The sequence below is a fragment of the Amblyraja radiata genome, chromosome 6 (genome assembly GCF_010909765.2).
Source record: "Amblyraja radiata isolate CabotCenter1 chromosome 6, sAmbRad1.1.pri, whole genome shotgun sequence".
NCBI classification, from domain to species: domain Eukaryota; kingdom Metazoa; phylum Chordata; class Chondrichthyes; order Rajiformes; family Rajidae; genus Amblyraja; species Amblyraja radiata.
Window position 1 is genome coordinate 54,903,681 of NC_045961.1, and position 25,959 is coordinate 54,929,639.

Below are 25,959 nucleotides of genomic sequence, written 5' to 3' on the forward strand. Positions count from 1 at the left end.
TGTGTTGACCAACTTGTCGCATGATACCGATTTTATGCCGCCCATATGGTTAATGTAGGCCACCACCGTAGTATTATCTATTTGTAACCATACATGCAAGTGATGCATATTTGTGCATATGCTTTTAAACCATAAAAGTCACCCAACATCTCTAGGTAATTAATGCCCAGTGGTAACGATGACTCTGGGTTAGTCCATCTACTACTTGTGCTGGATATAGAGTTAGTTGCTCCCCAGCCTTGAGCACTGGCATCTGTTTGGATAACTAACATAGGGTTAATGATGATAATAGGGCTGAAACTATGTCAAATGTTTTTTGCCCACCACTGTAGTTCTGATATTGCTTCAGTGGGTAACTTTATGACACGATCATAATGACCTGTGTGTCGTTTTGGTGCCTGTACCTTTGCTCTTTGTAAGTTTTGACAGTGCAAAGGTCCGAATCATTAAATTGTTGCATGATTGTGCCAATTCAACTGTTTTGTCTCTTGGCAATGTTACAGTCACGTAGACTGAATTAATTGTGAAGCCCAAGTAGTCCATGATTGTGGATGGCTTCAACTTAGATTTATCTGGATGTAAGACAATCCCAGGGTTTCGAATAACTGTTTGGTAGCTGATACAGCTAACATAGTCAATTCCATGGTCTTGCCTATTATTTAAGATATCATCAAGATATGCCATGACAATATGTTTTTGTTTTCTGAATATTGTCAGAGCTGGTTTTGGTATCTTGGTGAATAATCTATGGCTGATGTGAACCCATTGGGTAACGCTTTAAACTGCCATAGTAGCCCCATCCAGGTAAATTTCAGGTATCTGCGATGATCCTTGTGAATGGTACTAAATAGTAAACATCTTTAAGATCAATGCGTGCCATGAAGTGTCCTTTGGAAATTAGTTGTTTGGCAGTAACAACCGTTTCCATTTTGAAATGTATATACTTAACAAACATATTCAGTGAAGTTAAGTCAATGATGTCCAGAACAAGGGGTCACAGTTTAAGGATAAGGGGGAAATCTTTTAGGACCGAGATGAGGAAAGCTTTTTTCACACAGAGAGTGGTGAATCTCTGGAATTCTCTGCCGCAGAAGGTAGTTGAGGCCAGTTCATTGGCTATATTTAAGAGGGAGTTAGATGTGGCCCTTGTGGCTAAAGGGATCAGGGGGTATGGAGAGAAGGCAGGTACAGGATACTGAGTTGGATGATCAGCCATGATCATATTGAATGGCGGTGCAGGCTCGAAGGGCAGAATGGCCTACTCCTGCACCTATTTTCTATGTTTCTATGTTTCTATGATGCGGCATACACCATCTTTTTTGGGATTAGTGAATATATTTGATACGAATTCCAAGGGTTCATGTTTTCCCATGGCACCCTTTGTAATTAGTCTCACCAGTTCAGCTTGTCCCTCTCGTTTCTCTAACGGAGAGGGAAAAATACCCTCTGGGGTGAATGTTGAACTGGTGGCAATTTTTCTAGTATGAATAGTATTTAAAAATTTTTTTTTTTTAAATCCACTAATGCCATTGAGTATATACTGATCACTCGTGATAGACTCCCATGCTTCTTAAAACAGGTGTAATCTCCCCCCTGTTAGTATTAAGCCCCTATTTTCTATATGCTGGTAGGAACCAGACCCACCTACCTCCATGGTTATGGGTTCAAAAGGGAACTGCAGATGCTGGAATATCGAAGGTACACAAAATAGCTGGGGAAACTCAGCGGGTGCAGCAGCATCTATGGAGCGAAGGAAATAGGCGACGTTTCGGCCCGAAACGTCGCCTATTTCCTTCGCTCCATAGATGCTGCTGCACCCGCTGAGTTTCCCCAGCTATTTTGTGTACCTTCCATGGTTATGGGTATTGTTCTGTTTCCTGCCGGTCCAACGAGTCTTGCATGTCGTCTGACGTGGCGGTGATGTTGGGGGGTGGCGCATTTTCCATGGGGTCCGCTCTGGGCCCTGGTCTAAAGAAGACTTTCGGTGATAGAATGCGGACCCCGAGCTTTCACCAGTCCCATATGGTAGACGTCGACTGATGGACGCGATGGGGTGCTGCTGCTTAGGAATTATTGTTTTTGGTTTGCTCGTCCCGGGCCTGCCCTCATGAGACCGAAAGTTTTGTAAAGCCTCTTCCATATCCTTCATATGCTTTGTGAGGTTTTTGCCAAAGAGCAGTGGGTCTGGCTCAGTGGCTGGGGTATGCACAACCCCGCAAATTTAGGATTTTATGGCAGGTTTTATAATTTGTTTACGAAGGTTGTGGTCATCTCCGTATTTGTCCATGGAACGAGCAAACGATGTGATGGCTGACGTCAGGAGCCTGAGGATCCGCTGCAGTTTTCTAAGGCCTTATTGACCACCTCTCCTGTAGGGGCCTGTTGGAGAGGTGGTTAATGCTGGCCGCTGGTTTGGCCTTTAACGGCCTCCTGCACGTGGGGTTGCCACGTAGCGGTCCACCACACCTAGCAGCTCTTCCTGTTCCTGCACCCCTTGCATACTCCCGAGATCTTCAGCCATCGTCCCCTCTTCTTGACCAGCCCAGTCCTGGTCACCAAAGCTTCCGTGGCTTTACTTCCAGCCCGCTGCTCAGGCGCTAGCGGGCTGGGCTCGGACGCGGTGTCGGGGAATAGCGGAACGCCCGGTAAGCGGTCCTACCGCCTTGTTGCTGCCCCCCCCCCCCAGATGGAACGCTCCTCCGTGGAGTCGAGCGGGGAACAAGTCTTTTCAGGCGGCTGTCTTTCCCCCCTGTGCGGGTGGAGAGACGTCCCCGTTCAACAAGTCGAAGCCACCGGTCGGACGCCTCTTCCGTGGCTTGCTTCCAGCGCGGTGTCGGGGGATAGCGGTGCGCCGGGTAAGCGGTCCTACCGCCTTGTTGCTGCCCCCCCCCCCCCCACTCTTCCGTGGCTTGGGGGACAGGTTTGTTCTAGAGCCTTTCTTCTCTGCCTGAAAGCAGAAGGCTCCCTGTGAAAGAAAAACCCGACCTCAGAGCTTACCTGACGGTCCGTTCTTTCACCCCGTAGCGGGAGCGCCTGACTCCCGATGCGCCGCTGTTGCATTGCTGAACGTAATGCCGCGCATGCGTGCTGAGCGGGTTCTTCACGTAGTCACTCACGTGACTCCGAAGTAAAATTAGTTATTTACCCAATTGTAGCTAATTACAAAATTCAATTACTAGATCTAAACAACTATCCATTTCTTAAGAAAAGATGAACATTTTTAAATAGCCTAAGTGTCCAAATAACATTCACACAAGAATTCACAATATAACATGATTTTTAAATCTCATTGTCATAAATTTATAGGCTAAATGGAAGGAATTTAGTGTTTAATTCCCGTGAATTAATGGCCATTTTAATCATCTTGCGAGCGGGATTTTGTGGAACGCGATCGATTGGAACGTTGCGGTTGCGGTGAATTTAAACCCCATATCGACAGGAAAAACACTGTCTGTTCTTATGGGGCCTAAATCACCTTTTCGCAATGTAAAATTTGGATTAAGGTCATCCTAAGAAGCACGTTTATATGTAAAATGAACGGCTTTACTTTAGCTGTCCCGTACCTGAAATCCGTCCCCGTTGTCAGCGTTCACGGCATTAGAAGCTAATTTTTATTTTACTCCAGCACTGAAATTGTCCCGCGATTTAAAATAAAAAATTCACAGACCGGCAGTCGGAACAAATCGTCAGCATAAGCTCGCACACTGAGAAAATAAAACTCCGGCAGGCAGGAGAAAACCGCATTTTAACCCCGCCCCCCCCCCCCCTCAAAGGCGCCAAAGTCGCGCACACGGCCATTGACAGAACTGCAGCGCCGCTGAAGGTAAGTTTTGTAACATACCAAGACACAGGCATTAGAAACGCTGCTGTTCTGCAGAGAACTACCTGGGTAATTCCACAAGTGTGAGGAGTTTGAGGCAGGGTCATGTATATCCTGGGAATGATCTGTGAAGGGAATCTGAGAGCTCGGAAGTCCTTCACATGAAGACAAAGCACAAATCATGCAGAGGCTCTGATAACAGATTGACCGCGTGGTAATGACACAGGAACAAACAGCCAGTTCAAAGTAGACAAATATGAGAGACGAACCTGCTTAATTTATTTTACCTTGGTGAACTACGGTGGTCCACAATGCTCATTCATCATGGACCAGAGGTGACAACAGACAAAACAGGTAAAGTATATAAAAGTGGATAAAAGCATGAGAGGAATAAATCGGGCGGATGCACAGATTTTCTTGCTCAGAGTAAGTGAATCAAGGACCAGAGACACAGGTTTAAGGTGAAGGGGAAAAGATTTAATAGGAATATGAGGGGTAACTTTTTCACACAAAGGGTGATGGATGTATGGAACAAACTGCCAGAGGAGGTAGTTGAGGCAGGGACTATCCCAACATTTAAGAAACAGTTAGGTGGTACATGAATGGGACAGGTTTGGAGGGATATGGAAAAACATGGAAAGGTGGGACAGGTGTAGCTGGGACATGTTGACTGGTGTGGGCAAGTTGGGCCAAAGGGCCTGTTTCCATGTTCAAATACTCCATGACTCTATGACTCTCATTCAGCAGTTCATGCAGTATCTGTGGAGGGAATAGACAGATGACGTTTCGGGTCAGGATCCTTCTTCAGACTGTTCAAAATATTCTACAAAGAATCAGAACTAGAATTTCAACTGTAGCATAATTTGGTATTAAGTCAGGAAGGGAAAGTCGAGGGACCATGAACCTGCCTTCATTGGCAGGACGGCAGTGGAGAGAGTCAACAGCTTCAAGTTCCTGGGCTTAGCTCTGATATTCTGTCCTGGGCCCAGCATATTGATGCAATTAGGAAGAAAGCCCACCAACACCTCTACTTCCTCTGAAGTTTGAAGAGATTCAGCATGTCGCTGATTACTCTATCAAACGTCTATAGGTAAATGGTAGAAAGTTACATCACAGCCTGGTACAGCAACTCAAATGTCCAAGGACTACGGAGCCTGCAAAAAATAGTAGACACAACCTGCTCCATCACATGTCCTGACCTCCCCACCATCAAAAGTATCTACAGAAAGTGCTGCCTGCAGAAGCAGCTAATATCATCAAAGACCCACACCACCTTGGCCACACTCTCATCTCGCTTCTACCATCAGGAAGATGGGGCAGGAGCCAGAGAACCATGACCTCCAGGTTCAAGAACAGCTTCTTCTATCGACCATGAGGCTCTTGAACCACTCTGTGGTAATGCTAGCCGCAACCCTACCTCAGCACCAAACTCCCATGGACTTTTTAGAGGTTGTATTTTGTACTCTAGTTTACACTGTTATGGTGTGGTTACTGAGTGTAACTCACAATTTATTGTATTATATTTATTTGTGGTGTTATTGCCTGAAAAGCTGCAGCAAATTGGAATGTCATTGTTCTATTGCCGGTGCATATCTCTATAATACTAAAACACTTTGTCTTGTCTGTGGCTGTGTGGCTGTGTGTGTGTGTGTGTGTGTGTGTGTGTGTGTGTATGTGTGTGTGTGTGTGTGTGTGTGTGTGTGTGTGTGTGTGTGTGTGTGTGTGTGTGTGTGTGTGTGTGTGTGTGTGTGTTTGTGTGTGTGTTTGTGTGTGTGTTTGTGCGTGTGTGCATGTGTGCATGTGAATATCTGGTTAATTCCTATTTTCTTCCAAACCCTAGGCCACAGCCTTCCCATTTTCACATCCTACTCACATTTTTCCCGTTGAGGCGATAAACATCTTCCCGTCGCATTCCCACCTATATTTCCAAAGTTTTTATTAATTTAAAGTTTTAAAAACAGCCTGAAGCCCATGTTAGAAAAAAAAATTGAGTGACGTCACAATGCACTCATAAGGCAGGACGGGACACTCCGGGAGAGAGGGGCACTCCAGCACTCGAGTTGAACGAGGAGTGGCAGCGGCCAACGCCCGGCACCCGGTGGGGATGGTGGTGCTGGAGCTGGAGTGAGGCCGAGCCCAGGGCTTGGGATGAGGCTGTGACCGGGGTCGAGAAAGAAGCCGCCGCTGGAACCAAGGACAAGCCTTGGTCAGGGGTCAGGGATGAGCCTGGAGATGAAGTCGGGGCCTGCACTGGAGCCCAGGCGGCGGCCGAGCTGATGGCTGGAGTCTACAGCCAGGACCGAGCCGAGTACAAGAACCAGGCCAAGTTGCAGGCCCTGGCGCTGCTCTACGACCTGGGTAGGTCCTGAGGCAGGGAATGGGAGTGAGGGGAGGAGGATGAAGGAAATGAGGAGGAGGGAGATGGGGTGGGGAGTGGGGTGGTAGAGGGAGATGGGGACGGGTGGAGGAGGGAGATGCCCCCTCACTATCTACCCTCACTCCCGCCCTCTCTACCCCCTCCCTCTCCACCCCCTCTCTCTTCCTCCCTCGCTCTCTCCCTCTCTACCGTCCCTCCCCCCCACTCTACCCCGTCACTCTCCCTCTACCCCCTCCCTCCCTCTCTCTACCCCCCTCCCTCTTGCGCCTCTCCCTCTCTACCCCTCTCTCCCTCTACCCACCCTCTCTACCCTCTCCTGCCTCTCCCTCTCTACCTCCTCCCCCTCCCTCTCCACCCTCCTCCTTCTCTACCCCTCCCTCTCAACCCCTCTCCCTCTCAACCCCCTCCCTCTCTACCCCCCTCCCTCTCTGAATCCCCTCCCTCTCTTACCCCCCCCCCCCCCCCGCCCTCTCCACCAATTAAACATTCGTACCTCTTGAAACATTTACATTTTACACTAACTAGTTGTTAAACCCTATAGGAATTTGCAATTAAGTTCTGTATTAGTTTCAATAAAGAGACAGGTATATGATTCCTTCACTGAAGTCCCTCTTATGATTTACGTTTTCTATTTATTGTCCTATATGCCGCATTAAAATGATTCCAGGAATAACTCCAATCATCTTCTTTTTCACATGTCATGTTTTAAACTCAGCAGACATAATCTACCGCTATATATTGCTAACAAAGAAGAGAGATTCCTGACTGTTGACATTAGACTTGTTTAGCCACCATCATAGGTTATTATGGCTTGCCTGCTAATAATGTTAAATAAAATGTGCATCTCCTCCTGTGAAATATGTAACACTAGTAATCTTTAAAAAACAATCAATATTAATTGAAATCTGAACTTGAACAGAGATTGATGCCACCTTTTTTAGCTTCTATTCATCGACTTAATTTATCTTTTTTTTAAGGATCTTAAAGCATCTCGGGTTTTTTTCATTTTGAAACAAGACATCCTGTATTGCAGTAGTCCAGAATCGATGACGATCACAGCAGTCACTCTCTGGATACATTAACGGATCAGCAAGGACATCCAAGGACTACACACTACTGCAATGCAGCACTACTTAGCAGCCGCTTGCTGCCTCATCAACTTAACCCCAGCACATCAGAGACCCCACATCGTCTCAGATTAGCATTCAGTTCTTGTCAGCATAGTCATCGCCAGCCATCGTACAAACAAAGGTAAAACAATGAACAAACCAATCGCTTGAATACAGTTGCAGTAAGCTTATCTATTTTGCTAATAATTTGTGGGGTAAGCTGTCAGGATTTAAAAAATGCCCCTGCAAAGGTTAACAAGATGTAGTTATATCAGGTGCATGGCATTAAATCTGTTCCCGATGGTTGATACTGTTTGAGAGGAATGAAGCAATTCATATTTTTACATTATGTCATACACTCCCAATCACACCCTGCATATCAGAGATTCCATTGTACACAGTCCGCTCTGATGTGATTCTGCATTCAATAACTTCTCCCTTCTATGTAATTGACCTTGCCGTAATATTTTGAACAAATTTGTGATGAAAATTTTACTGTGTATTTTAGGAAATATTGTACTCTTTAACAATCAATAAAATCCCAGACATTCTGTCCAATGCTATTCTGACCTTGCCAATCATACCACATTAGGGGATAGTTACAAAATGGTAATTGTGAACTTACACTGATCACTGCTGATCTCTGTTCAGAGAGCGAATTTGAACTGCAGAATTCCAGTGTAATATTCAGTAAGATATTTCATCAGCTAGCTTTGCCATACGAGCATAAGGATTGTACAGTGCATTCAGAAAGTATTCAGACCCCTTCACATTTTCCACGTTTTGTTACGTTACAGCTATAATTTTTTTTTTTTTAATCATCAATCTACACACAGGAATAGTAGGCCCCTCTCGGTCATGACTGACCATGGGTGATTCATCCTGGTCGGATGCAAGCCTGGACGATGTCATATGGAGGACAGGTTGTTGCCCATGCAGCACGTCCCCCCCTCTCCACGTCGCTGATCAATCCAAAGGAACAGCAGGGCCGTTACACTTTGGCACCAGCACCATCGTTGGAGCTGCCAGAGTGAGGTTGTAGACAACGACGAACTGCCTTAGGGGCTCCGTCTCCGTATTTTCTTGAGGTTTACTCCTGGAGCCTTTTCCTGACTGGATATGACCACAAGGCAGTGGAGGTTTTAAATCAGAGTCTTCCCTCTCCTAGATGGACTGCCTTCCCAGGCTGACGAGCCCCATCTGCCTGAGACTCGTGGGGGCGGGAGCGTCTACCTTCCCTTGCAGGTCTATAGCACCTGCCCAATTCCCAATCTACACATAATACCCCACAATAAAAAAGCGAAAACAGGTATTTAGAAATTTTTGCAAAGTAATTAAAAAGAAATAATTGAAATATCACATTTACATAAGTATTCAGACCCTTTGCTATGACACTCAAAATTGAGCTTAGGTGCATCCTGTTTCCATTGATTATCCTTGAGATGTTTCTACAACTTGATTGGAGTCCACCAGTGGTAAACTAAATTGATTGTACATGATTTGGAAAGGCACACGCCTGTCTATATAAGGTCCCACAGTTGACAGTGCATGTCAAAACAAAAACCAAGCCATGAAGACAAAGGAATTGTCCGTAGACGTCCGAGACAGGATTGTGACGAGACACAGATCTGGGGAGGGGTATAAAACAATTTCTGCAGCCCGAAGAGCACAGTGGCCTCCATCATTCTTAAATGCAAGAACTTTGGAACCACCAGGACTCTTCATAGAGCTGGCCGCCCGGTCAAACTGAGCAATCAGGGGAGAAGGGCCTTGGTCAGGGAGGTGACCAAGAACCCAATGATCACTCTGACAGAGCTCCAGAGTTCCTCTGTGGAGATGGGAGAACCTTCCAGAAGGACAACTGTATCTGCAGCACTCCACCAATCAGGCCTTTATGGTAGAGTGGCCAAACGGAAGCCACTCCTCAGTAAAAGGCACATGATAGCCTGCTTGGAGTTTGCCAAAAGGCATGAGAATCAAGATTCTCTGTTCTGATGAAACCAAGATTTAACTCTTTGGCCTGAATGCAAAGCATCACATCTGGAGGAAACCAGGCACCGCTCATCATCTGACCAATACCATATCTACGGTGAAGAATGATGGCGGCAGCATCATGCCGTGGGGATGTTTTTCAGTGGCAGGAACTGGGAGACTAATCAGGATTGATGGAAAGATGAACAGAGCAAAGTACAGAGAAATCCTTGATGAAAACTTGCTCCAGAGCGTTCTGGACCTCAGACTGGGGAGGAGGTTCACCTTCCAACTGGACAATGACCCTAAGCACACAGCCAAGACAACGCAGGAGTGGTTTCATAACAAATCTGTGAATGTCCTTGAGTGGCCCAGCCAAAGCCCGGACTTGAATCTGATCGAACATCTCTGGAGGGACCTGAATATAGCTGTGCATCGACGCTCCCCATCCAACCTGACAGAGCTTGAGAGGATCTGCAGAGAAGAATGGAAGAAATTACCCAAATACAGGTGTGCCAGGCTTGTAGCGTCATACGCAAGAAGACTTGAGGCTGTAATCTCTGCCAAAGGTGCCTCAACAAAGTACTGAGTAAAGGGTCTGAATATGTGATATTTCAGTTATTTCTGTTTGTAGATGGTCCATGCATGTAACCAATAATATAGCTACCTCAGTACCACTAACCACGCCTTAGTTATCAAGTATAATAACTCTCTCTCTATCTCTCTCACGCCCTCTTGGTTCCAGCACGGTTATAGACTGCTAGTAGTCAGTGCTGGAATGTGTTTAACCTGAGTGCTCATTAAACAATAAGTAAAGTTACAAGTGTGTCAGACTTAAAATCTTTACATGGTGTCAGATAGTTAAAACGCTCGCCTCCTGTTCATCGGGTTTTATTTCTTTATAAATGTTGCTTTATCGGAGTTTTTTCTCGTACCCCTCTACCACTATGGCCTCCTCGTGCCGCAAGCCCTCGCCCCTTGTCTTTGATGCAGACATAGCGGAGCGCTGGGCGACTTTTGAGTTGGATTTCACACACTACATGAATATCGTTCACCGAAACGACGTCGTCAAAGCATCTCTCCTGCTGAACCTTGCCGGTCCTGATGCCATGAGGAGATCACTTGCTTTTGCCTACAATCCTGCGGTCCAGGATGAAAACGATCAGGTCCTAGTGCCTGCGGAGTCTGCCAATGATCCGGTATGTTTGCTACGGAAGTTTGCTGAAATTTGTGACTTGCCCTCTAACCGCATTTTAGAGCGAGCCAAGTTCTTTACGCGGAAACAACAGTCAGATGAGCCAGTTGAGTGCTTTATTGCTGATCTGCGCTATCTTGCCCAGAGGTGCCGATTTGAAAATATGACTGACCAGCTTACTAGGGACATTTTAGTAACGGGGATGCTGGATCAGAAGTTGCGATTGGAGCTACTGAGAAAGCCTGACCTTACTCTGACCGAGGCCATGCACGCATGCAGGTTGGTCGAAGTTGTTGACCCGCAGTTTGGACAGCGGGAGTCCGATAACCGAGCTATCAATCTAACGTTTCTCAACAGACCGCGTCCCAAAATAGACTACAATAGACCTGTGCCGCGGACGAGCTACCCCCCCGGCACTCACGTTGTTAAAAGGTGCCCCAATTGCAATTATGTGCATTCTATGCAGTCGCAGTGCCCGGCTTATGGTAAATCCTGCAATTTCTGCAAGAAGTTTAACCATTTCTCTGCTGCCTGCCGGTCCCATGGGAAACTTCCCCCAGCTTCTAGACAAGTATTAAACAACCTGGTACAAGTCGATAACGAGTTTGGCTCTCAGTCATCTCTCGACCCTGCCCACGACTCTGAGCCAATTAGTTCTCAAGGAGATGCCAGTGTATTCACACTCCTACATGCACCTGTTTTACTCCCTGATCCATCGGTCCTCGTTACTGTCAACAATCATTCCTTCTCTGCTAAGCTCGATACTGGGGCAAAAGTCAATGTTATGTCAACAAGCCTGTTCAAGAAGATTAGACTTAATGAGCTGCTGACTGCAGACCGTTCGACTTTACATGCTTATGGGGGTGAGGTGCTAAAACCTGTGGGGAAGGCCACTTTCAATTGTGTACTGCAGAAGTTATCGCGGCCGCTCCTGTTCTATTTTCTCGACTATGACTGTGTGACTCTGTTGGGAAACCAGGCATGCCAATACCTAGGACTGGTGTCCTTCGACCGCACCGTCAACGAAGTGCAGGTGTTGCTGAATCCTACGTCTGAATACCCGGACCTGTTCGACAATGAGCTGGGCAAGCTACCACTCGTTTACAAAATCGCCACCAACCCGAAAGTGGTGCCCGTGGTCCGTGCACCACACAGAATATCCCTCGCTATGAAGGAGAAAGTTGAGTCTATGCTGAAAAGCATGGTTGCGATGGGAGTGCTGGAAGCGGTCAGCGAACCCACCAACTGCGTCTTCACCATGGTCGCCACCCTAAAAAAGGACAAGAACGAGATACGGGTGTGCATCAATCCGAAGGACCTGAACCTCGCGATAAGGCGACCACACTACCCTATGAGAACCGTGGAAGACGTTGCAGCTCAAGTCGGCCAGGCCACGGTTTTCTCTGTCCTTGATGCCAAGAGCTCTTGCTGGCAAATACCTCTCGACAAACGCTCCTCCGACCTGACAACGTTTGCCACTCCATATGGCAGATTCAAGTTCTTACGGATGCCATTTGGTATTAGCTCTACCAGCGAGGTGTTTCAGCGGTCCATGGAACAGCTGTTTGCTGGCATGCCGTGTGCCATCATCGTGGATGATATCCTAGTCTACGGGAAGAACACTGCTGAACATGACAAGAACCTCCGCCGGGTCCTGGACCGGGCCCGACAGATCAATTTGAAACTGAACGAAAAAAAATGCCGATTCCGCGTATCCGAAGTGCCTTACGTCGGGCACATCTTTACTTCTAACGGTCTGAAGCCAGACCCGCAAAAGACAAATGCAATCTCCCAGATGTCAGTCCCCACCGACGTCCTCAGCTTGCAGCAATTCCTGGGCATGGTCAACTATCTGGGGAAGTTCATCCCAAATCTCAGTGAACTGAGCTCGTCCCTGAGACAGCTAACAAAAAAGGACACTGCCTGGTCCTGGTTTCCACAACACCAGCAGGCTTTTGAATGGCTGAAGTCCAAGTTGACCTGCACCCCGACCTTGAAATTCTTCGACCTGCGCCATCCCATTGTTGTTACCTGCGATGCCTCCCGTTTTGGACTAGGTGCTGCCTGCCTGCAGCTCTATGACGACGGATCACTGTTACCGGTCTCGTATGCCTCTCGGACCATGACCGACATGGAGCAACGGTATGCTCAGATCGAGAAGGAGCTTCTGGCGGTGGTGTTCGCCTGCTCCAAGTTCAAAGACTTCCTCTTCGGCAGCAAATTCACAGTCGAAACGGACCACCAGCCATTGGTGACTATCCTCAACAAACCGATACATATTGCCCCCGCCAGGCTTCAGCGCATGATGCTGCAGCTCCAGCGTTTTGATTTCAACATCGTTTACAAGAAGGGCACTGAGATGCATGTGGCTGACACCCTGTCTCGTGCCCCACTAGCCTCCTGCGACCGCCACCCCTACGAGCAGGAGGACCTGCTGGTACTGAACGTCAACTTTGTCCCAACCAAGCAGCTACAGTGCCTGATCGAGCACACCGCTGCTGACCCTGCGTTGCAGCAGCTCGCAGCCGTTATCAAGCGCGGGTGGCCCGACAGGCGCACCACTCTGCCGTCAGGTGCCCACCCTTTCTTCCTCGTCCGTGATGAACTGGTTATCCAAGACGGTGTCATCGTCAAGGGCCACAAGGTCGTGGTTCCAGCCTCCCTCTACGATCTGTACTTCAATGCTGCCCACAATGGTCATCCCGGGGTCGATGCTACCATTTCTCATGCCCAAGCACAATTTTATTGGCCCGGTATGGCCAAATACATCAGGGATAAAGTGTCCTCCTGTCCCTCCTGCAACAACCTTGCCCCACACCAGCAGCGCCAGCCTCTTTTGCAGCAGCCGGCGCCTACCATGCCCTGGACATAGCTGGCTGCCGACATATACGAATGGCGGGGCAAACAGTTCCTCGTCCTGGTCGACTCGTACTCCAACTGGTTCGAGGTGGACATACTTCCCTCCATCACCTCCGAGATGGTCATCAGCAAGCTGCGCAAGCACTTCGCAACTTTCGGTGCCCCTGTACGCTTGCAGACCGACAACGGCTGGCAATTCACTAGCGCCGAATTCAAGGCTTTCGCTGCCAGGTGGAACTTTCATCACTACACCAGCAGCCCTGAGTATCCTCAGAGTAATGGCCTGGCCGAACGGGCTGTGCGGAGTGCTAAGGCTCTGCTGGAGCAGTCGCGCCTGTCCAACTGCGATTTTTACCTGGGCTTACTCAACCTACGAAACATCTCCAGGGACCCAGCCATGGGTTCCCTTGCCCAGCGTCTGATGTCGCGGATGACACGACCACCCATGCCAATCGCCCAACAGGCCCTGCTACCCAAAGTGCTCGTGCCTGCCACTGTCCAACAGCGGATTGACCAGAAGCATGAGAGCCAACGGCGTTCCCACGACAAGTCCTGCCGCCCCCTGTCCCCTCTACTGCCTGGCCAAGTCGTTCGGATGCACTCTACCACCGGCTATTCCCGCCTCGCAACCGTGGTCGGTATGGCTGACTCCCCGAGATCTTACCTGGTGGACTATGAAGGGACTGTCTATCGCCGGAGCCGTCAACACCTACTGGCCGTGAACGAGCCGAAGCCTGCACCGGCGGGTCCTTATGCTCCTCCTCTACCGTTCCAGCTGGTCACTGCCGATCTCCCTGCTGTTCCCCGCATGCCGCTTACCCCTCCGCTGCTGCGGTCTCCTCCTCCTTTGCGTTCTCCTCCTCCTCAGCCGCCTGGTTTTGCCCGGGTCCCTTCACCTCCTCTGCGTTCACCTCCCCCTCCTGCCTTTCCAGCTTCGACTGCGCTTGATCCTGCTTTAACTTTCTCGCCTGCTTCCGCTACGCCCTCTCTTCTTTCCGATGGGGGGGGGGGAAGGTATTGTACGCACGCGTTTGGGTCGCATTGTCAAGCCGCCTGTTCGCTACGGCGACTTTGCTTAAACTCGCATGCCCTGTGCTGTTACATTGCCACGGCTCTAATCCTGTTTTGATTTCTAAGGGGAAGGATGTAGATGGTCCATGCATGCAACCAATAATATAGCTACCTCAGTACCACTAACCACGCCTTAGTTATCAAGTATAATAACTCTCTCTCTCTATCTCTCTCACGCCCTCTTGGTTCCAGCACGGTTATAGACTGCTAGTAGTCAGTGCTGGAATGTGTTTAACCTGAGTGCTCATTAAACAATAAGTAAAGTTACAAGTGTGTCAGACTTAACTTCTTTACACTGTTTAATTACTTTGCAAAAATTTCTAAACACCTGTTTTCACTTTTCTATTATGTGGTATCATGTGTACATTGATGATAAAAAAAAATGAATGTAATCCATTTTAGAATAAGGCTGTAACATAACAAAATGTGGAAAAAGTGAAGGAGTCTGAATACTTTCTGAATGCACTCTAAATACAAACACTTCTTGCACTGGTCATTATCTTCTTATGGCACTTAGAGTCACAAACATAGAAACAGTCCCTTCATTCCAGCAGACCAAGATGGCCCATCTAAGCTAGTCCTGTTTGCCCGCGTTTGACCCATATCCCTCCAAACCTTTCTTATCCACATACCTATTCAATGTCTTTTCAATGTTATTATTGTGTTTGTCTCAACTATTTCCTCTGGCAGCTCGTTCCATTTGCACTCTGTTCTCTCTGTGAAAAAGTTCCCATTAAATCTTCACCCTCTCACCTTATACTTATACCCTTTAGTTCTTGATTCCCTAACCTGGCAGAAAAATAATCTCTACATTCACCCTGCCTATTCCCCTCATGATGTTATACACCTCTAAAAGATCACACCACCCTCCTGCACTACTCGGAATAAAGTCCTAGCCTGTCCAATCTCTCCCTATAACTCCCTATAACTCAGGCCCTCAAGTCCTGGCAATATCCTCTGCACTTTTTCCAGCTTAATGGCATCTTTCCTATAGCAGGTTGACCAAAACTGAGCATAATACTCCAAGATCAAGAGTGGAATAGATAGGGCGAATGCACAATCTTTTACCCAGTGTAGGGGAATCAAGAAGGGAGCCTGAGGGGCAACTTTTCCACACAGAAGGTAGTGGGTATATGGAACAAGCTACCAGAGGAGGTAGTTCAGGCAGGTACTATAAGAACATTTAAATGACACATGGACAGGAGAGGGATGGATAGGAGAGGGATGGATGACACATGGGTAGGAGAGGGAATCTGGCCAAACACAGGCAAATGGGACTAGCTTAGATGGGGCATGCTGGTCGTCATAGACGAGTTGGGCTGAAGGGTCTGTTACAATGCTGTATGACTATAACTACACTAGAAATCAAACAGGGCCTCCTCGGAGAGGCAGTAAACCACTAAGTGCTACAGTCACCAATCTGCCTTCCCTCAGCAATCATGTATCAATGTTTTCACACAATTTAATAATTAGTTCACTGCAAGTTCACGAGCAAGTAACCTGAACTGTTTGGGAATGTTTGCACGGGGGACAATTAGAATAAGTGGGAAGTTAGGCATTGAGGTGTTGACGTTTATCCCTATGTTTGCCACGCTCAATGGGATAAGCAACAATACCCAGTGGTGATTTGCTTCACTCATCACTTGCCACGTTAGGTTCAAATTGCAGATAAAGCCAGGGTGAGGAGCTGGTCCTGAAACCAGCAGGAGATCGCTGTGATTAATAACCGTGTTAGCCCATGGAAAATTGGAGCTGAATTGTAACTTGACACTGCGACTCTGTAAACTGGACAGTTACTTGGTTACAAATCAATTATCAGGAACCGTAAATAACCTTGAAAAAAAAGACCAACTGCTGGAGTAAACATAGCCGGTCAGGCAGTATCTCTGGAGAGCATGGATGGGTGACGTTTCGGGTCTGGTCGATTTTACTTTTGGACTTTAGAGCTACAGCGTGGAAACAGACCCTTCGGCCCACCGAGTCCATGCCAACCAGCGATCACCTCGTACACTGGAACTATCCTACATACTAGGGACAATTTACAGAAGCCGGTTAACCTACAAACATACTTTGAAGTGCGGGAGGAAACCAGAGCACCTGGAGAAAAGCCATGTGCTCATAGGGAGAATGTACAATCTCCGTACAGACAGCATAAGTAAACAAAATCAAACCTGAGTCACCGGTGCTGTGAGGTTACAACTCTACCATGGTGCCACTGTGCTGCCCCATTTTGAATCAATTTTTAATATGCCTTCCTCTCATTTGAATGCAATAATTCAATCGGAACAAAGAACAGAACAGTGACTACTAGAAAAGTAAATTTCTGGAATGATGTTGCAAATAATTTAATTTGATCAAAATTCTTGTGCATTCTGAAATTGTTTAAACAAAAAGCCCAGTTGTGTAAAGAGAACGTCACAGTAAATCTTCAACATACTTGGAATATGCAACCTGCTATTTGCTTGTTGGAAGGTTACAAAGAAGAAAAAAAATTGTGAAAAGTAAAAGGGATTTTCTCCCTCACAAATGTCATATAATTTGATCATCCAGCATTATATTTTTGTATGCCATGTATTCAAGCTTCAAATAAAATTTGAATGTCATAAAAAATTGGAAACCATAAGAATTCAATGTATTCTATTATTTTCATTCCTCTGCGTATCTGATCTACAGACACACAGAGGAATAGTGGTGCAGAGGGTAGAGCTGCTGATCCTGAGACCCTGATTCGATCCTGACCTTGGGTGCTATCTGTGTGGAGTTTGCACGTTCTCCCTGTGGCCGCGTGGGTTCCTCCCGGTGCTCTTATTTCCTCCCACATGCCAAAGACGTGCAGGTTTGTAGGTTAATTGGTCCCTGTAAAATTGGCCTCTGTATAATTTACAGTCCATTGTGTGCAGGGAGTGTATGAGAAAGTGAACTAGAATGAACAGGTGATCAATGATCGGCCTCGACTCTGTGGGCCAAAGGGCCTGTTTCCATGCTGTATCGCCAAAATCGAAACTAAACCTGATGCGGCAGGATTTACCACTGAACCACTCAATAAAATTTACGCTGGTTGTGTTGACGAACTTCTTACAGTGGAAATATGGTGCCCCGGCTCAGATGTGAAAATTAGAGCCACAATGATCAAAGGGAAATTATTGTTATTGTCCAAATGTTGAAACTGTGTCGTTAACAGATAATCTACACTGGTCACCAGTGGGCTGCTTCCTTACAAAGCTGTGGATTTTTCTCTGGAACTTCTGAGGTTGATGGGAATCTTGATAGAAGTACCCTGTATATAAAATCTCCTTGGATTTTTCTCTGGAACGTCAGACGTTGAGAGGAGACTTGATAGAAGTATATTAAATTATGAGAGGTGTAAATCAGGTAGACAGTCAGAACCTTTTTCCCAGTGAGGAATGTCCAACAATAGAGAGCATAGCTAAAAGCAAGAGGGTGAAAGTTTAATGGAGGCACATTTTTTAACGCAGAGAGCGGTGTGGGCCTGGAACCCACTGCCAGAGGTGGTGGTGGAGGTAGATATGATAGTGATGTTTAAGAGGCATTTAGATAGGTGCATGGAAGCGCAGGGAAAAGAAGGATATGGACCATGTACAGGCAGATGCAATCAGTTTAACTTGGCTTCATTTTCGGCACAAACATTGTGGGCTGAACGGCCTGTTACTGTGCTCCACTGTTCTATGCTATATGAAATGACAGCAGCAAATGTCTTCACCTCTGGCAGTTTGCTCTTGGAGCTTGGGAAGAAATTTACCTGCCATTGCGTTGTCATTGCCAATGGCGGCAGTGCCCTTGTTAAGTTTCAGTCCTACCTCAGAGGGCAGTGATAAAAGATAATGGGGGTGCAAACTAATGCAAAGCAGCTGAGGCTCCTGAGTAATCGGCAATGCCGCTGTATATGAAAGGTAGGTAAACCGCTAGATGCACTTTGTTCCCTTTCTATTAATTAATGCACTATGCGAACTCATAAGGTAAACATCAAACACAGAATCTGAATCAGAGGTTCCCTGAAATGTGTTCAGCATATGTGGTTTCAGGATGTAAATACTGGTGGAGTACATGACAATTTATAGCTAATTTTCAACCTCCAAAGTGCATATAAAAAATATCCAGTCAAAATTGTGCATTCTAAATACTGTCCCAAAGCTGTCAAGCCAGAAAGTATTATAGACTTTGCTTTGGATTATTTAAAATACAGAAATACAGTCTATAAACTGCAGCATTCAGTTTGCGAATTAGGATCACGCCAATATTTTATAAACCACAGATCATACGATCACACGACATAAGAGCAGAATTAGGCTATTTGGACCATCAAATCTGCTCCGCCATTCATTCATCGCTGATCTATTTTTTTCTCTCAACCCCATTCTCCTGCCTTCTCCACGTAGTCATTGGTGTTTTTATTAATCAAGAACCTATCAATCTTCACTTTAAAAATACCCAATGACTTGGCCTCCAGCGTCGTCTGTGGCAATTAATTCCACAGATTCAATAGTTTAAGACATATTCATGCCTTTAGATTCTCGGTTTAAGTCATATCCATTTTTTAAATATACAGAAATTCAATGTGTTGCAATATAATAATTAAAATCTCAATAATTTGCATCAAAATTGTGTAAATTGTATGATTTTAGTGTGCATGAAACAACGAGAATTTTCGATAGTATTCTTATACCCAGTATTCTCAAACACCTCATAATCTGACAAAAAAGGACATTTCTTTTGAAATCTTTACTGCTGTGGAAAGGTAATGCAACTACTCCTGACAACACCATCCAGCATAAACCTGCAGAAACCTGTAATGGTTACACTTTTATGATCACATGCAAAACCCATTTAGATGTTATTATATTTAAGGGAATGTGCATAGACTGTGAGACTCTAAAGACATGGAACTCACCGGCTGTCTCCTGGCTCAGCTTCAGTGGCAGTGCCTAAAGGAGCAAACAAAAACACAACTTTCAATTTAATCCCAACTATCTTCCAGATGATCTTGAAAGCTAACACGTTGAAGGCAATTGTCAGTCCACAGAAGCCTTGGTAAACATTGAAGCCATGAGACAAACACCAGGTGAAAATAAATTGTAAATGTTTCACTAATCCAGCCCAAGGTGATTGAGACAGGCAGTTAAACGCTACCTGTCCCATTCCCAAATAATTAAATTTCAATGCTTGAAAATATCAATCACAGAGAGTACATGAGAAATGAAAATGTCTCCTTAAAGGTATTAAATAGCATTTCCTCTATCAAGCTCTTTAATGGCTCACTCTTAATTTGAATCGGTCTAGTAACCCATCGTCAGACTGATTGATACCAGATTTGCTTTGCTAGAGTCATAAAGCTGTGTAGCATAGAAGGCCTTTCAGCCCACTGCAGAGAACTGTGCAGACCATCACGCAAACCAACCTCCCTTCGATCGACTCCATCTACATTTCATGCTGCATAATCAAGGACCAGTCTCACACTGGTCACTCCCTCTTGTCCCCTCTCCCATCAGGCAAGAGGTGAAAAACGTGCACCTCCAGATTCAGGGACAGTTTCTTTCCAGCTATAATCGGGTGACTGAACCATCCTATCACAAATTAGAGAGTGGCCTGACCTTCCATCTGCCTCTTTGGAGACACTCAGACTATCTTTAATCGGACTATACTGGACTTTATCTTGCACTAAACGATGGTCCTTTTATCCTGCATCTGAACACTGTGGATGGCTTGATTGTAATCATGTATAGTCTTTTTGCTGACTGGGTAGCTTCTCACTATACCTCGGTACATGTGACAGTAATAAACTAAACTCTAAACTTTGTCCGTGCCAACCAGCACTGCACACAGTACCCCAAATGTGGTGTCACCAACGATTTGTATGGGTACATCATAATGTCCTAATTTTTGTACTCAACATCAACTCACTCAAGACGGAATAAGTAGTTTAATTTGTGAATTTTAGTCTGGCCGCCATTTTCTGCTCTGGAGCAGTTTACAGAGAAGAATGCTTGAGTTGGTTTGCAGTCAAATGTTGATGTCTTTCTAATCCTTTCGGTACCTTTTCTAATATGGGTCAACAACCAAGGTATGAAACTTTATTTACTCTTTACGTGTCCAGTTCTGCTTGCCCTGTCATCAAGTTGGAAAAGATGTAGAAGAGATTCACCAGGATGTTACCTTACCTTGCGGGCTTATGTTATAGGGAGAGGTTGGATAGGCTGGGCCTTTTTTCTTTGGAGTGTAGGAGGCTGAGAGAGTTTTATTGTTGTGTGAAAGATCATGAGGGGCATTGATTAAGAGAAAACTCTGTCTTTTTCACTCAGTGGGTGGCTGGTATTTGGAACGAGCTGCCAGAGGTGGTAGTTGAGGCAGGTAATATAACAGCATTTATAAGACACTTGGACAGGTTATGAAAGGTTTAGAGGGATATGGGCAAATGTAGGCAAATGGGACTAACTTAGATAGGGCATGGACGAGTTGGGCCGAAGGGCCTGTTTCCATGCTTAATGGCTCGATTACTCTGACTCCACATCTGTGGAGGGAATGGACAGACGACCTTCCTACAGCTTGGAAACAGGGAACTGCAGATGCCAGTTTACACAAAAGGATACTAAGTGCTGGAGTAACTCAGCCGGAAAGGCAGCATCGCTGGAGAATATGGATTGGGTGACATTTCGGGTCAGTACACTTCTTCAGACTCAACACAGCACTTTGTATTTTCATTCATAAATAGAAATTACGCAAGCATGAACTAATCTGTAGTTAAAACTATATATTTTTCTCTTATCCCATGGCATCATCTTTCTTTTGCCAAAAGCCTTCCATAGAGTGCTGAATTTAATATTTCCTACTTGGATTATACTCAGATCACAGTCAGAGTGTAGGATTCTTCACCACAAGGAATTCACACAGGAAAAAGGAGTCACCGAAGTTTCAGAGTTCAAAGCCCAGTTCTGTCAGTCTGTGTTTAATATGTTTAGTCTGTACAGATCTGCATGCTTTTGTTGAGACCACAGGTTCTTGGTTTTCATTTACACTAATGATATTATTCAAAACGGATTGGTTCCCACTTGGGAAAAGAGGTCCACTGCAGAATGTATTTTATCGCTATTGCATCAGATTTATCGGAAACACATACAGTATAAATCTTCAATAAGCAAAACACAAAGCGCTGTGCTGAGTCTCAAGAAGGGACATCACCTATCCATATTCTCCAGAAATGCTGCCTTTTCTGCTGAGTTACTCCAGCACTTTGTATCCTTTTGTGTAAAATGGCATCTGCAGGTCCTTGTTTCCATGCTATAGGAAGGTCGCTTGTCCATTCCCTCCACAGATGCTGCCTGAACCGCTGAGTTCCTCTAGCACTTTGTGTTTTGCTCAAGATTCCAGCTCGTGTCTCCATTTTAAACTTCCAATAAATTGGGGGCTTTAATTCGTGATGTTTGCAAATCTAGGATTGTACATGTTGGTTTTAGAGTAAAAAATAAACACTATTTTTGTAAATAGTAAAGTTAATACAAACTCAGCACAGTTATAAAATACAGGAAATAATAGAAAATCTCAGCCAGTCAGGTAGCATAAATGAAGAGAGAAGCAGAATGAATGTGCAGGAAGGAACTGCAGATGTTGGTTTACAGTCTCTACCCGAAACGTCACCCATTCTTTTTATCCAGAGATGCTGCTTGTCCCGTTGAGTTAAGGGCCTGTCCCACGATGCGCGTTTTAAACTCGGGAGAGCTCTTGGGTAAACTCGCATCGTGGGACAGGGGCTTTACTCCAGCATTTTGTGTCTATCGTTAGCATAATTAATGTTTCAGGCCAATAACTTGACAGGGATACATCTGTTTTAAAAGTCCTGGAATTAAAACAATCGATCCTGAGCCAAGCAATTATTTAGTTCAGTTTAGAGATACAGCATGGAAACAGGCCCTTTGGCCCACTGAGTCCAAGCCAACCATCGATCACCCATTCACATTAGTTCGACATACTAGGGGCAATTTACAGAGGCCAATTAACCTACAAACTACGGACTTAGTTTTTGCACTTTTATGGTTACCTGGTATCACGGTTATTCATTTATTGGATTAGTGATTACTTTCTATTTGAGCGAGTATTACTGTGTTAAGGGACCAGTTAAGCTGCAACAAGTAAGAATTTAATTGTTCCTTTGCTGGTACAAATGACAATTAAATTCTTCCAACTCTAAAAACGTTAAAGGTAAACCATGTTTTTTCTTGTGCAACGAAGATTGGAGGGGGAGGAGTGAAAAAAAGGAAAGATCTATAATGAAACTGTGGGCAAAACGGGATAATATAGCTGGGTGAAAGACACGAGGAAAATGGGAGGGTATCTGGAGAAGCCAAGTCATTACAAAGTTACTGGCAGAAAAGAGGACAGAAAAGAAGGGAAACAAAAACAAAAGAGTGAGATGCAAAGGCTGGGAATGCTGATAATTTTGAAATTCTTGAACCCAGTTCAAGAAAGTCTACAAGGCAATAACATGTGTGGTGGGAAGATAAGATGAACTTGCAATGCACCGGTACAATGTGGAAAAGTAAAGTGGAGCGGTCCAAATGGGAACCATGGTTTAGAAAGTGGATTTAATTAATGGAATGAGCCGCTAGAGGTGGTGGTTGAGGCAGATACGATCGTGGCATTTAAGAGACTTTTGGATAGGCACATGGATATGCAGGGAATGGAGGTACAGGTGCACAACCTTTTATCCGAAGATCCAAATAACGAAAACCTCCGAATAGCGGACATTTTTTCGGTCCTTGAAGAAAGGTCCTTGAAAACGTTCACCGAGGGCGGCCCGCAGAGGTGACAGCGAAACCTCCGGTCGGTCCTCGAAGAAAGGGGAACTAAATCCCCATTCATAAAAGAGAAGGTGAGGGTATATTGCGCGGGAGGGTTAATAATTGACAATATGCTGCTGCCTGCCCGCTGAGTTAAAAAGTTCCCACGGTAGCACGATACACAGTGTATCGTGAGTCTTGCGTGGGAACTTTTTAACTCAGCGGGCAGGCAGCAGCAGCAGATTGTCGCTGACTTCAGTTTCAACCCACCTACACCCCTCTGCTTCCCGGCCATGTGTGTGACCCCTTCCCTCCCCTCTCCAGCTCCCCGCCCATTGCACCGGCGCGGGGGCTTTGCACTGTCTTCATGTCGGCGATGCTAGCAGGTCAGTGCCAGTCACCGGAGACGTCAGGACCAACGGGACACCGACCCCCAGGCCCACTGCAAGCACGGAGATCCCAGAGACCCACAGCCAGCAGCAGCCCAGCCCCGTTCCAACTCCAGAGGAAAACTGCAAACTGGCCGGAGACATCAGGACCACCAGAAGCCGCTCCCCGATGGGCCGCTACGGCGACAAGTGGCAGTTCGCCCACAGCCCCCTCATCGGGACACCGACCCCCAGGCCCATTGCAAGCACGGAGATCCCAGATCAGCAACTCCAGCCCAGCCCCGCTCCAACTCCAGAGGAACACGCTCCCCGTATGGGCAGAAGCTGATGGTGTGCAAGGTACGTCTTGTTCTTGGGGTCGCGCAGCTCGGGCTGTGGGCGAACAGCCACTTGTCGCCGTAGCGACCCATCGGGGAGGGGATTCCTCTGGAGTTGGAGGGGGAGGGGGGTATTGTGCTGTTTGATCGCTGCCTGCTATCCCAGGGACAGGGAGACAGGACGTTCACCGAGGGCGGCCCGCAGAGGTGACAGCGGAACCTCCGGTCGGTCCTCGAAGAAAGGGGAACTAAATCCCCATTCATAAAAGAGAAGGTGAGGGTACATTGCGCGGGAGAGTAGGAATCCCAAGACAAAGTTGAGTGAGCGTTCACTGAGGGTGGCCCGCAGAGGTGACAGCGGAACCTCCGGTCGGTCCTGGAAGAAAGGGGAACTAAATCCCCTTCATAAAAGAGAAGCGGAGGGTATATTGCCCGGGAGGGTATATCGCCTACCTGGAAGAAACCGGACATTTTCCCCAGGATGTCGTCTGCACACCAAAGCTCACCAAAGCTCACGTTTGGCGCCAAACGCACGTCGCCTCTGCTGCACACGGATATAAGAGTGTGAAAATGTTCCCTAAGGGCATGTAGCCCCGCTAGGGTGACATGAGTGCGAGAGGTGATTCAATGCTGCGGTCACATTTATAAATTCAGGAATTCATTCAACACACTGCATTTCATACAGACATTTATTCTGCAAGAAAAAACTACATTGAAGACTCAAACTCGCGACTGAGGAACTGCCGGGATCAAGGCGCAAACTCGCGACCTTACGGATATGAGCCGAGCACTCTACCACTGAGCCAGCCATTAAAATCTACGCTAAAAAAATTCCATTCCGAAGACCGACAAATTCCGAATTACGAAAAGTGTCTGGTCCCAAGGCTTTCGGATAAAAGGTTGTGCACCTGTATATGGATTTTGTGCAGGCAGACAAGAGTTGGTCTTGGCATCATGTTCAGCACAGACATTGTAGGCTGAAGAGACTGTCCTTGTGCTGCATTGTTCTAGGTTCTATGTAACAGTGACAGTCATTGTTACCGTGTGTAAGCAGGGCTAATTCCATTGAAGCAAATCCCTCCCTCAGAAAGTTCAGTTGCAATGCATGATCTTCATATAAAAGTATTTGCCATCATCCCTCCTGTTGTTTATTATGTACAGCAAATAAAATCAAACAAATCCAAGGATTATTTATATTTAAAGTGAGTTCCCTATGAAAATATTCCTCACCCTCCACCCTTGGAAAGATTCCTAGTACTTTTTAATAAAGCACTAGACATTTAAAGGGGCCCACATGAGTGACAATGGTGCAATGTGAAAGGGAACGGTAATTTTATGTAAACAAACTCAGAGGTAGATGGACAGGAAAGGTTTGGAAAGGATTAGTGGGATATGGATCAAATGGGACTCGCTTAGATGGGACATCTTGGTCGGAATGACCGATTTTGGATTGAGTTTCCATGCTGTATGACTACATGAGAAATTAAAAAATCAATGATAAGGACTTCCGGTTGGCGCCACGATGTGAGTGGAATCGCGCCATTACAGCTCCGCAAAAAACTGAATTTAAAACGGGGGTAAAAGGGTCAAACAAACGCACTTACCACAGGAGATCGATTGCGAACGGCTCCGGCAGCGTTTAAAAGGTGCGTGACGTCATCAGGCGCGCGATTTTAAGAAGAAATTATGACCCAGCGCTCCCCTCCCCCCACCACTGGAAAAAAATCTACGAGAAAGGAAACTGGCCTCAGCTCGAGTGCAGCTGCTGCTTCTCAAGAAGATGTCTCACAGAGGAAAGCTGAAATGGAGGAACTTAAGACTACCATTCTAGGTGAGATAAAGAAGCAGAGGAAGGAGTATATGGAGGAGATAAAGAAGCAGAGGAAGGAGTATATGGAGGAGATAAAAAGTTTAAAAGCGGATATGCTGGTGTCTCACGAGAAAAATAAAGAAGATAAAGAAGACTTAATAAAACAAGTTATAACGACGGTAAAAAGTATGATGGATGAGTGGAAGGAAAAGGCTAATGCCGAGTTACAAACTCAAATTGAGGATGTAAAGG

The 25,959-nt window shown here is 46.1% G+C and overlaps 1 protein-coding gene across 2 annotated transcripts in view; it reads right to left on the minus strand.

Annotated features, from left to right (window-relative positions):
* The window catches only part of stard13 (StAR related lipid transfer domain containing 13), a 363,098-nt gene that overhangs the window by 178,856 nt on the left and 158,283 nt on the right, over window positions 1-25,959 (minus strand). For both annotated transcript variants that reach the window (XM_033022887.1, XM_033022886.1), the window contains one exon: window positions 19,312-19,345. In XM_033022887.1, coding sequence (XP_032878778.1) covers window positions 19,312-19,345 — 34 coding nt within the window. The remainder of the gene's footprint in view (window positions 1-19,311; window positions 19,346-25,959) is intronic.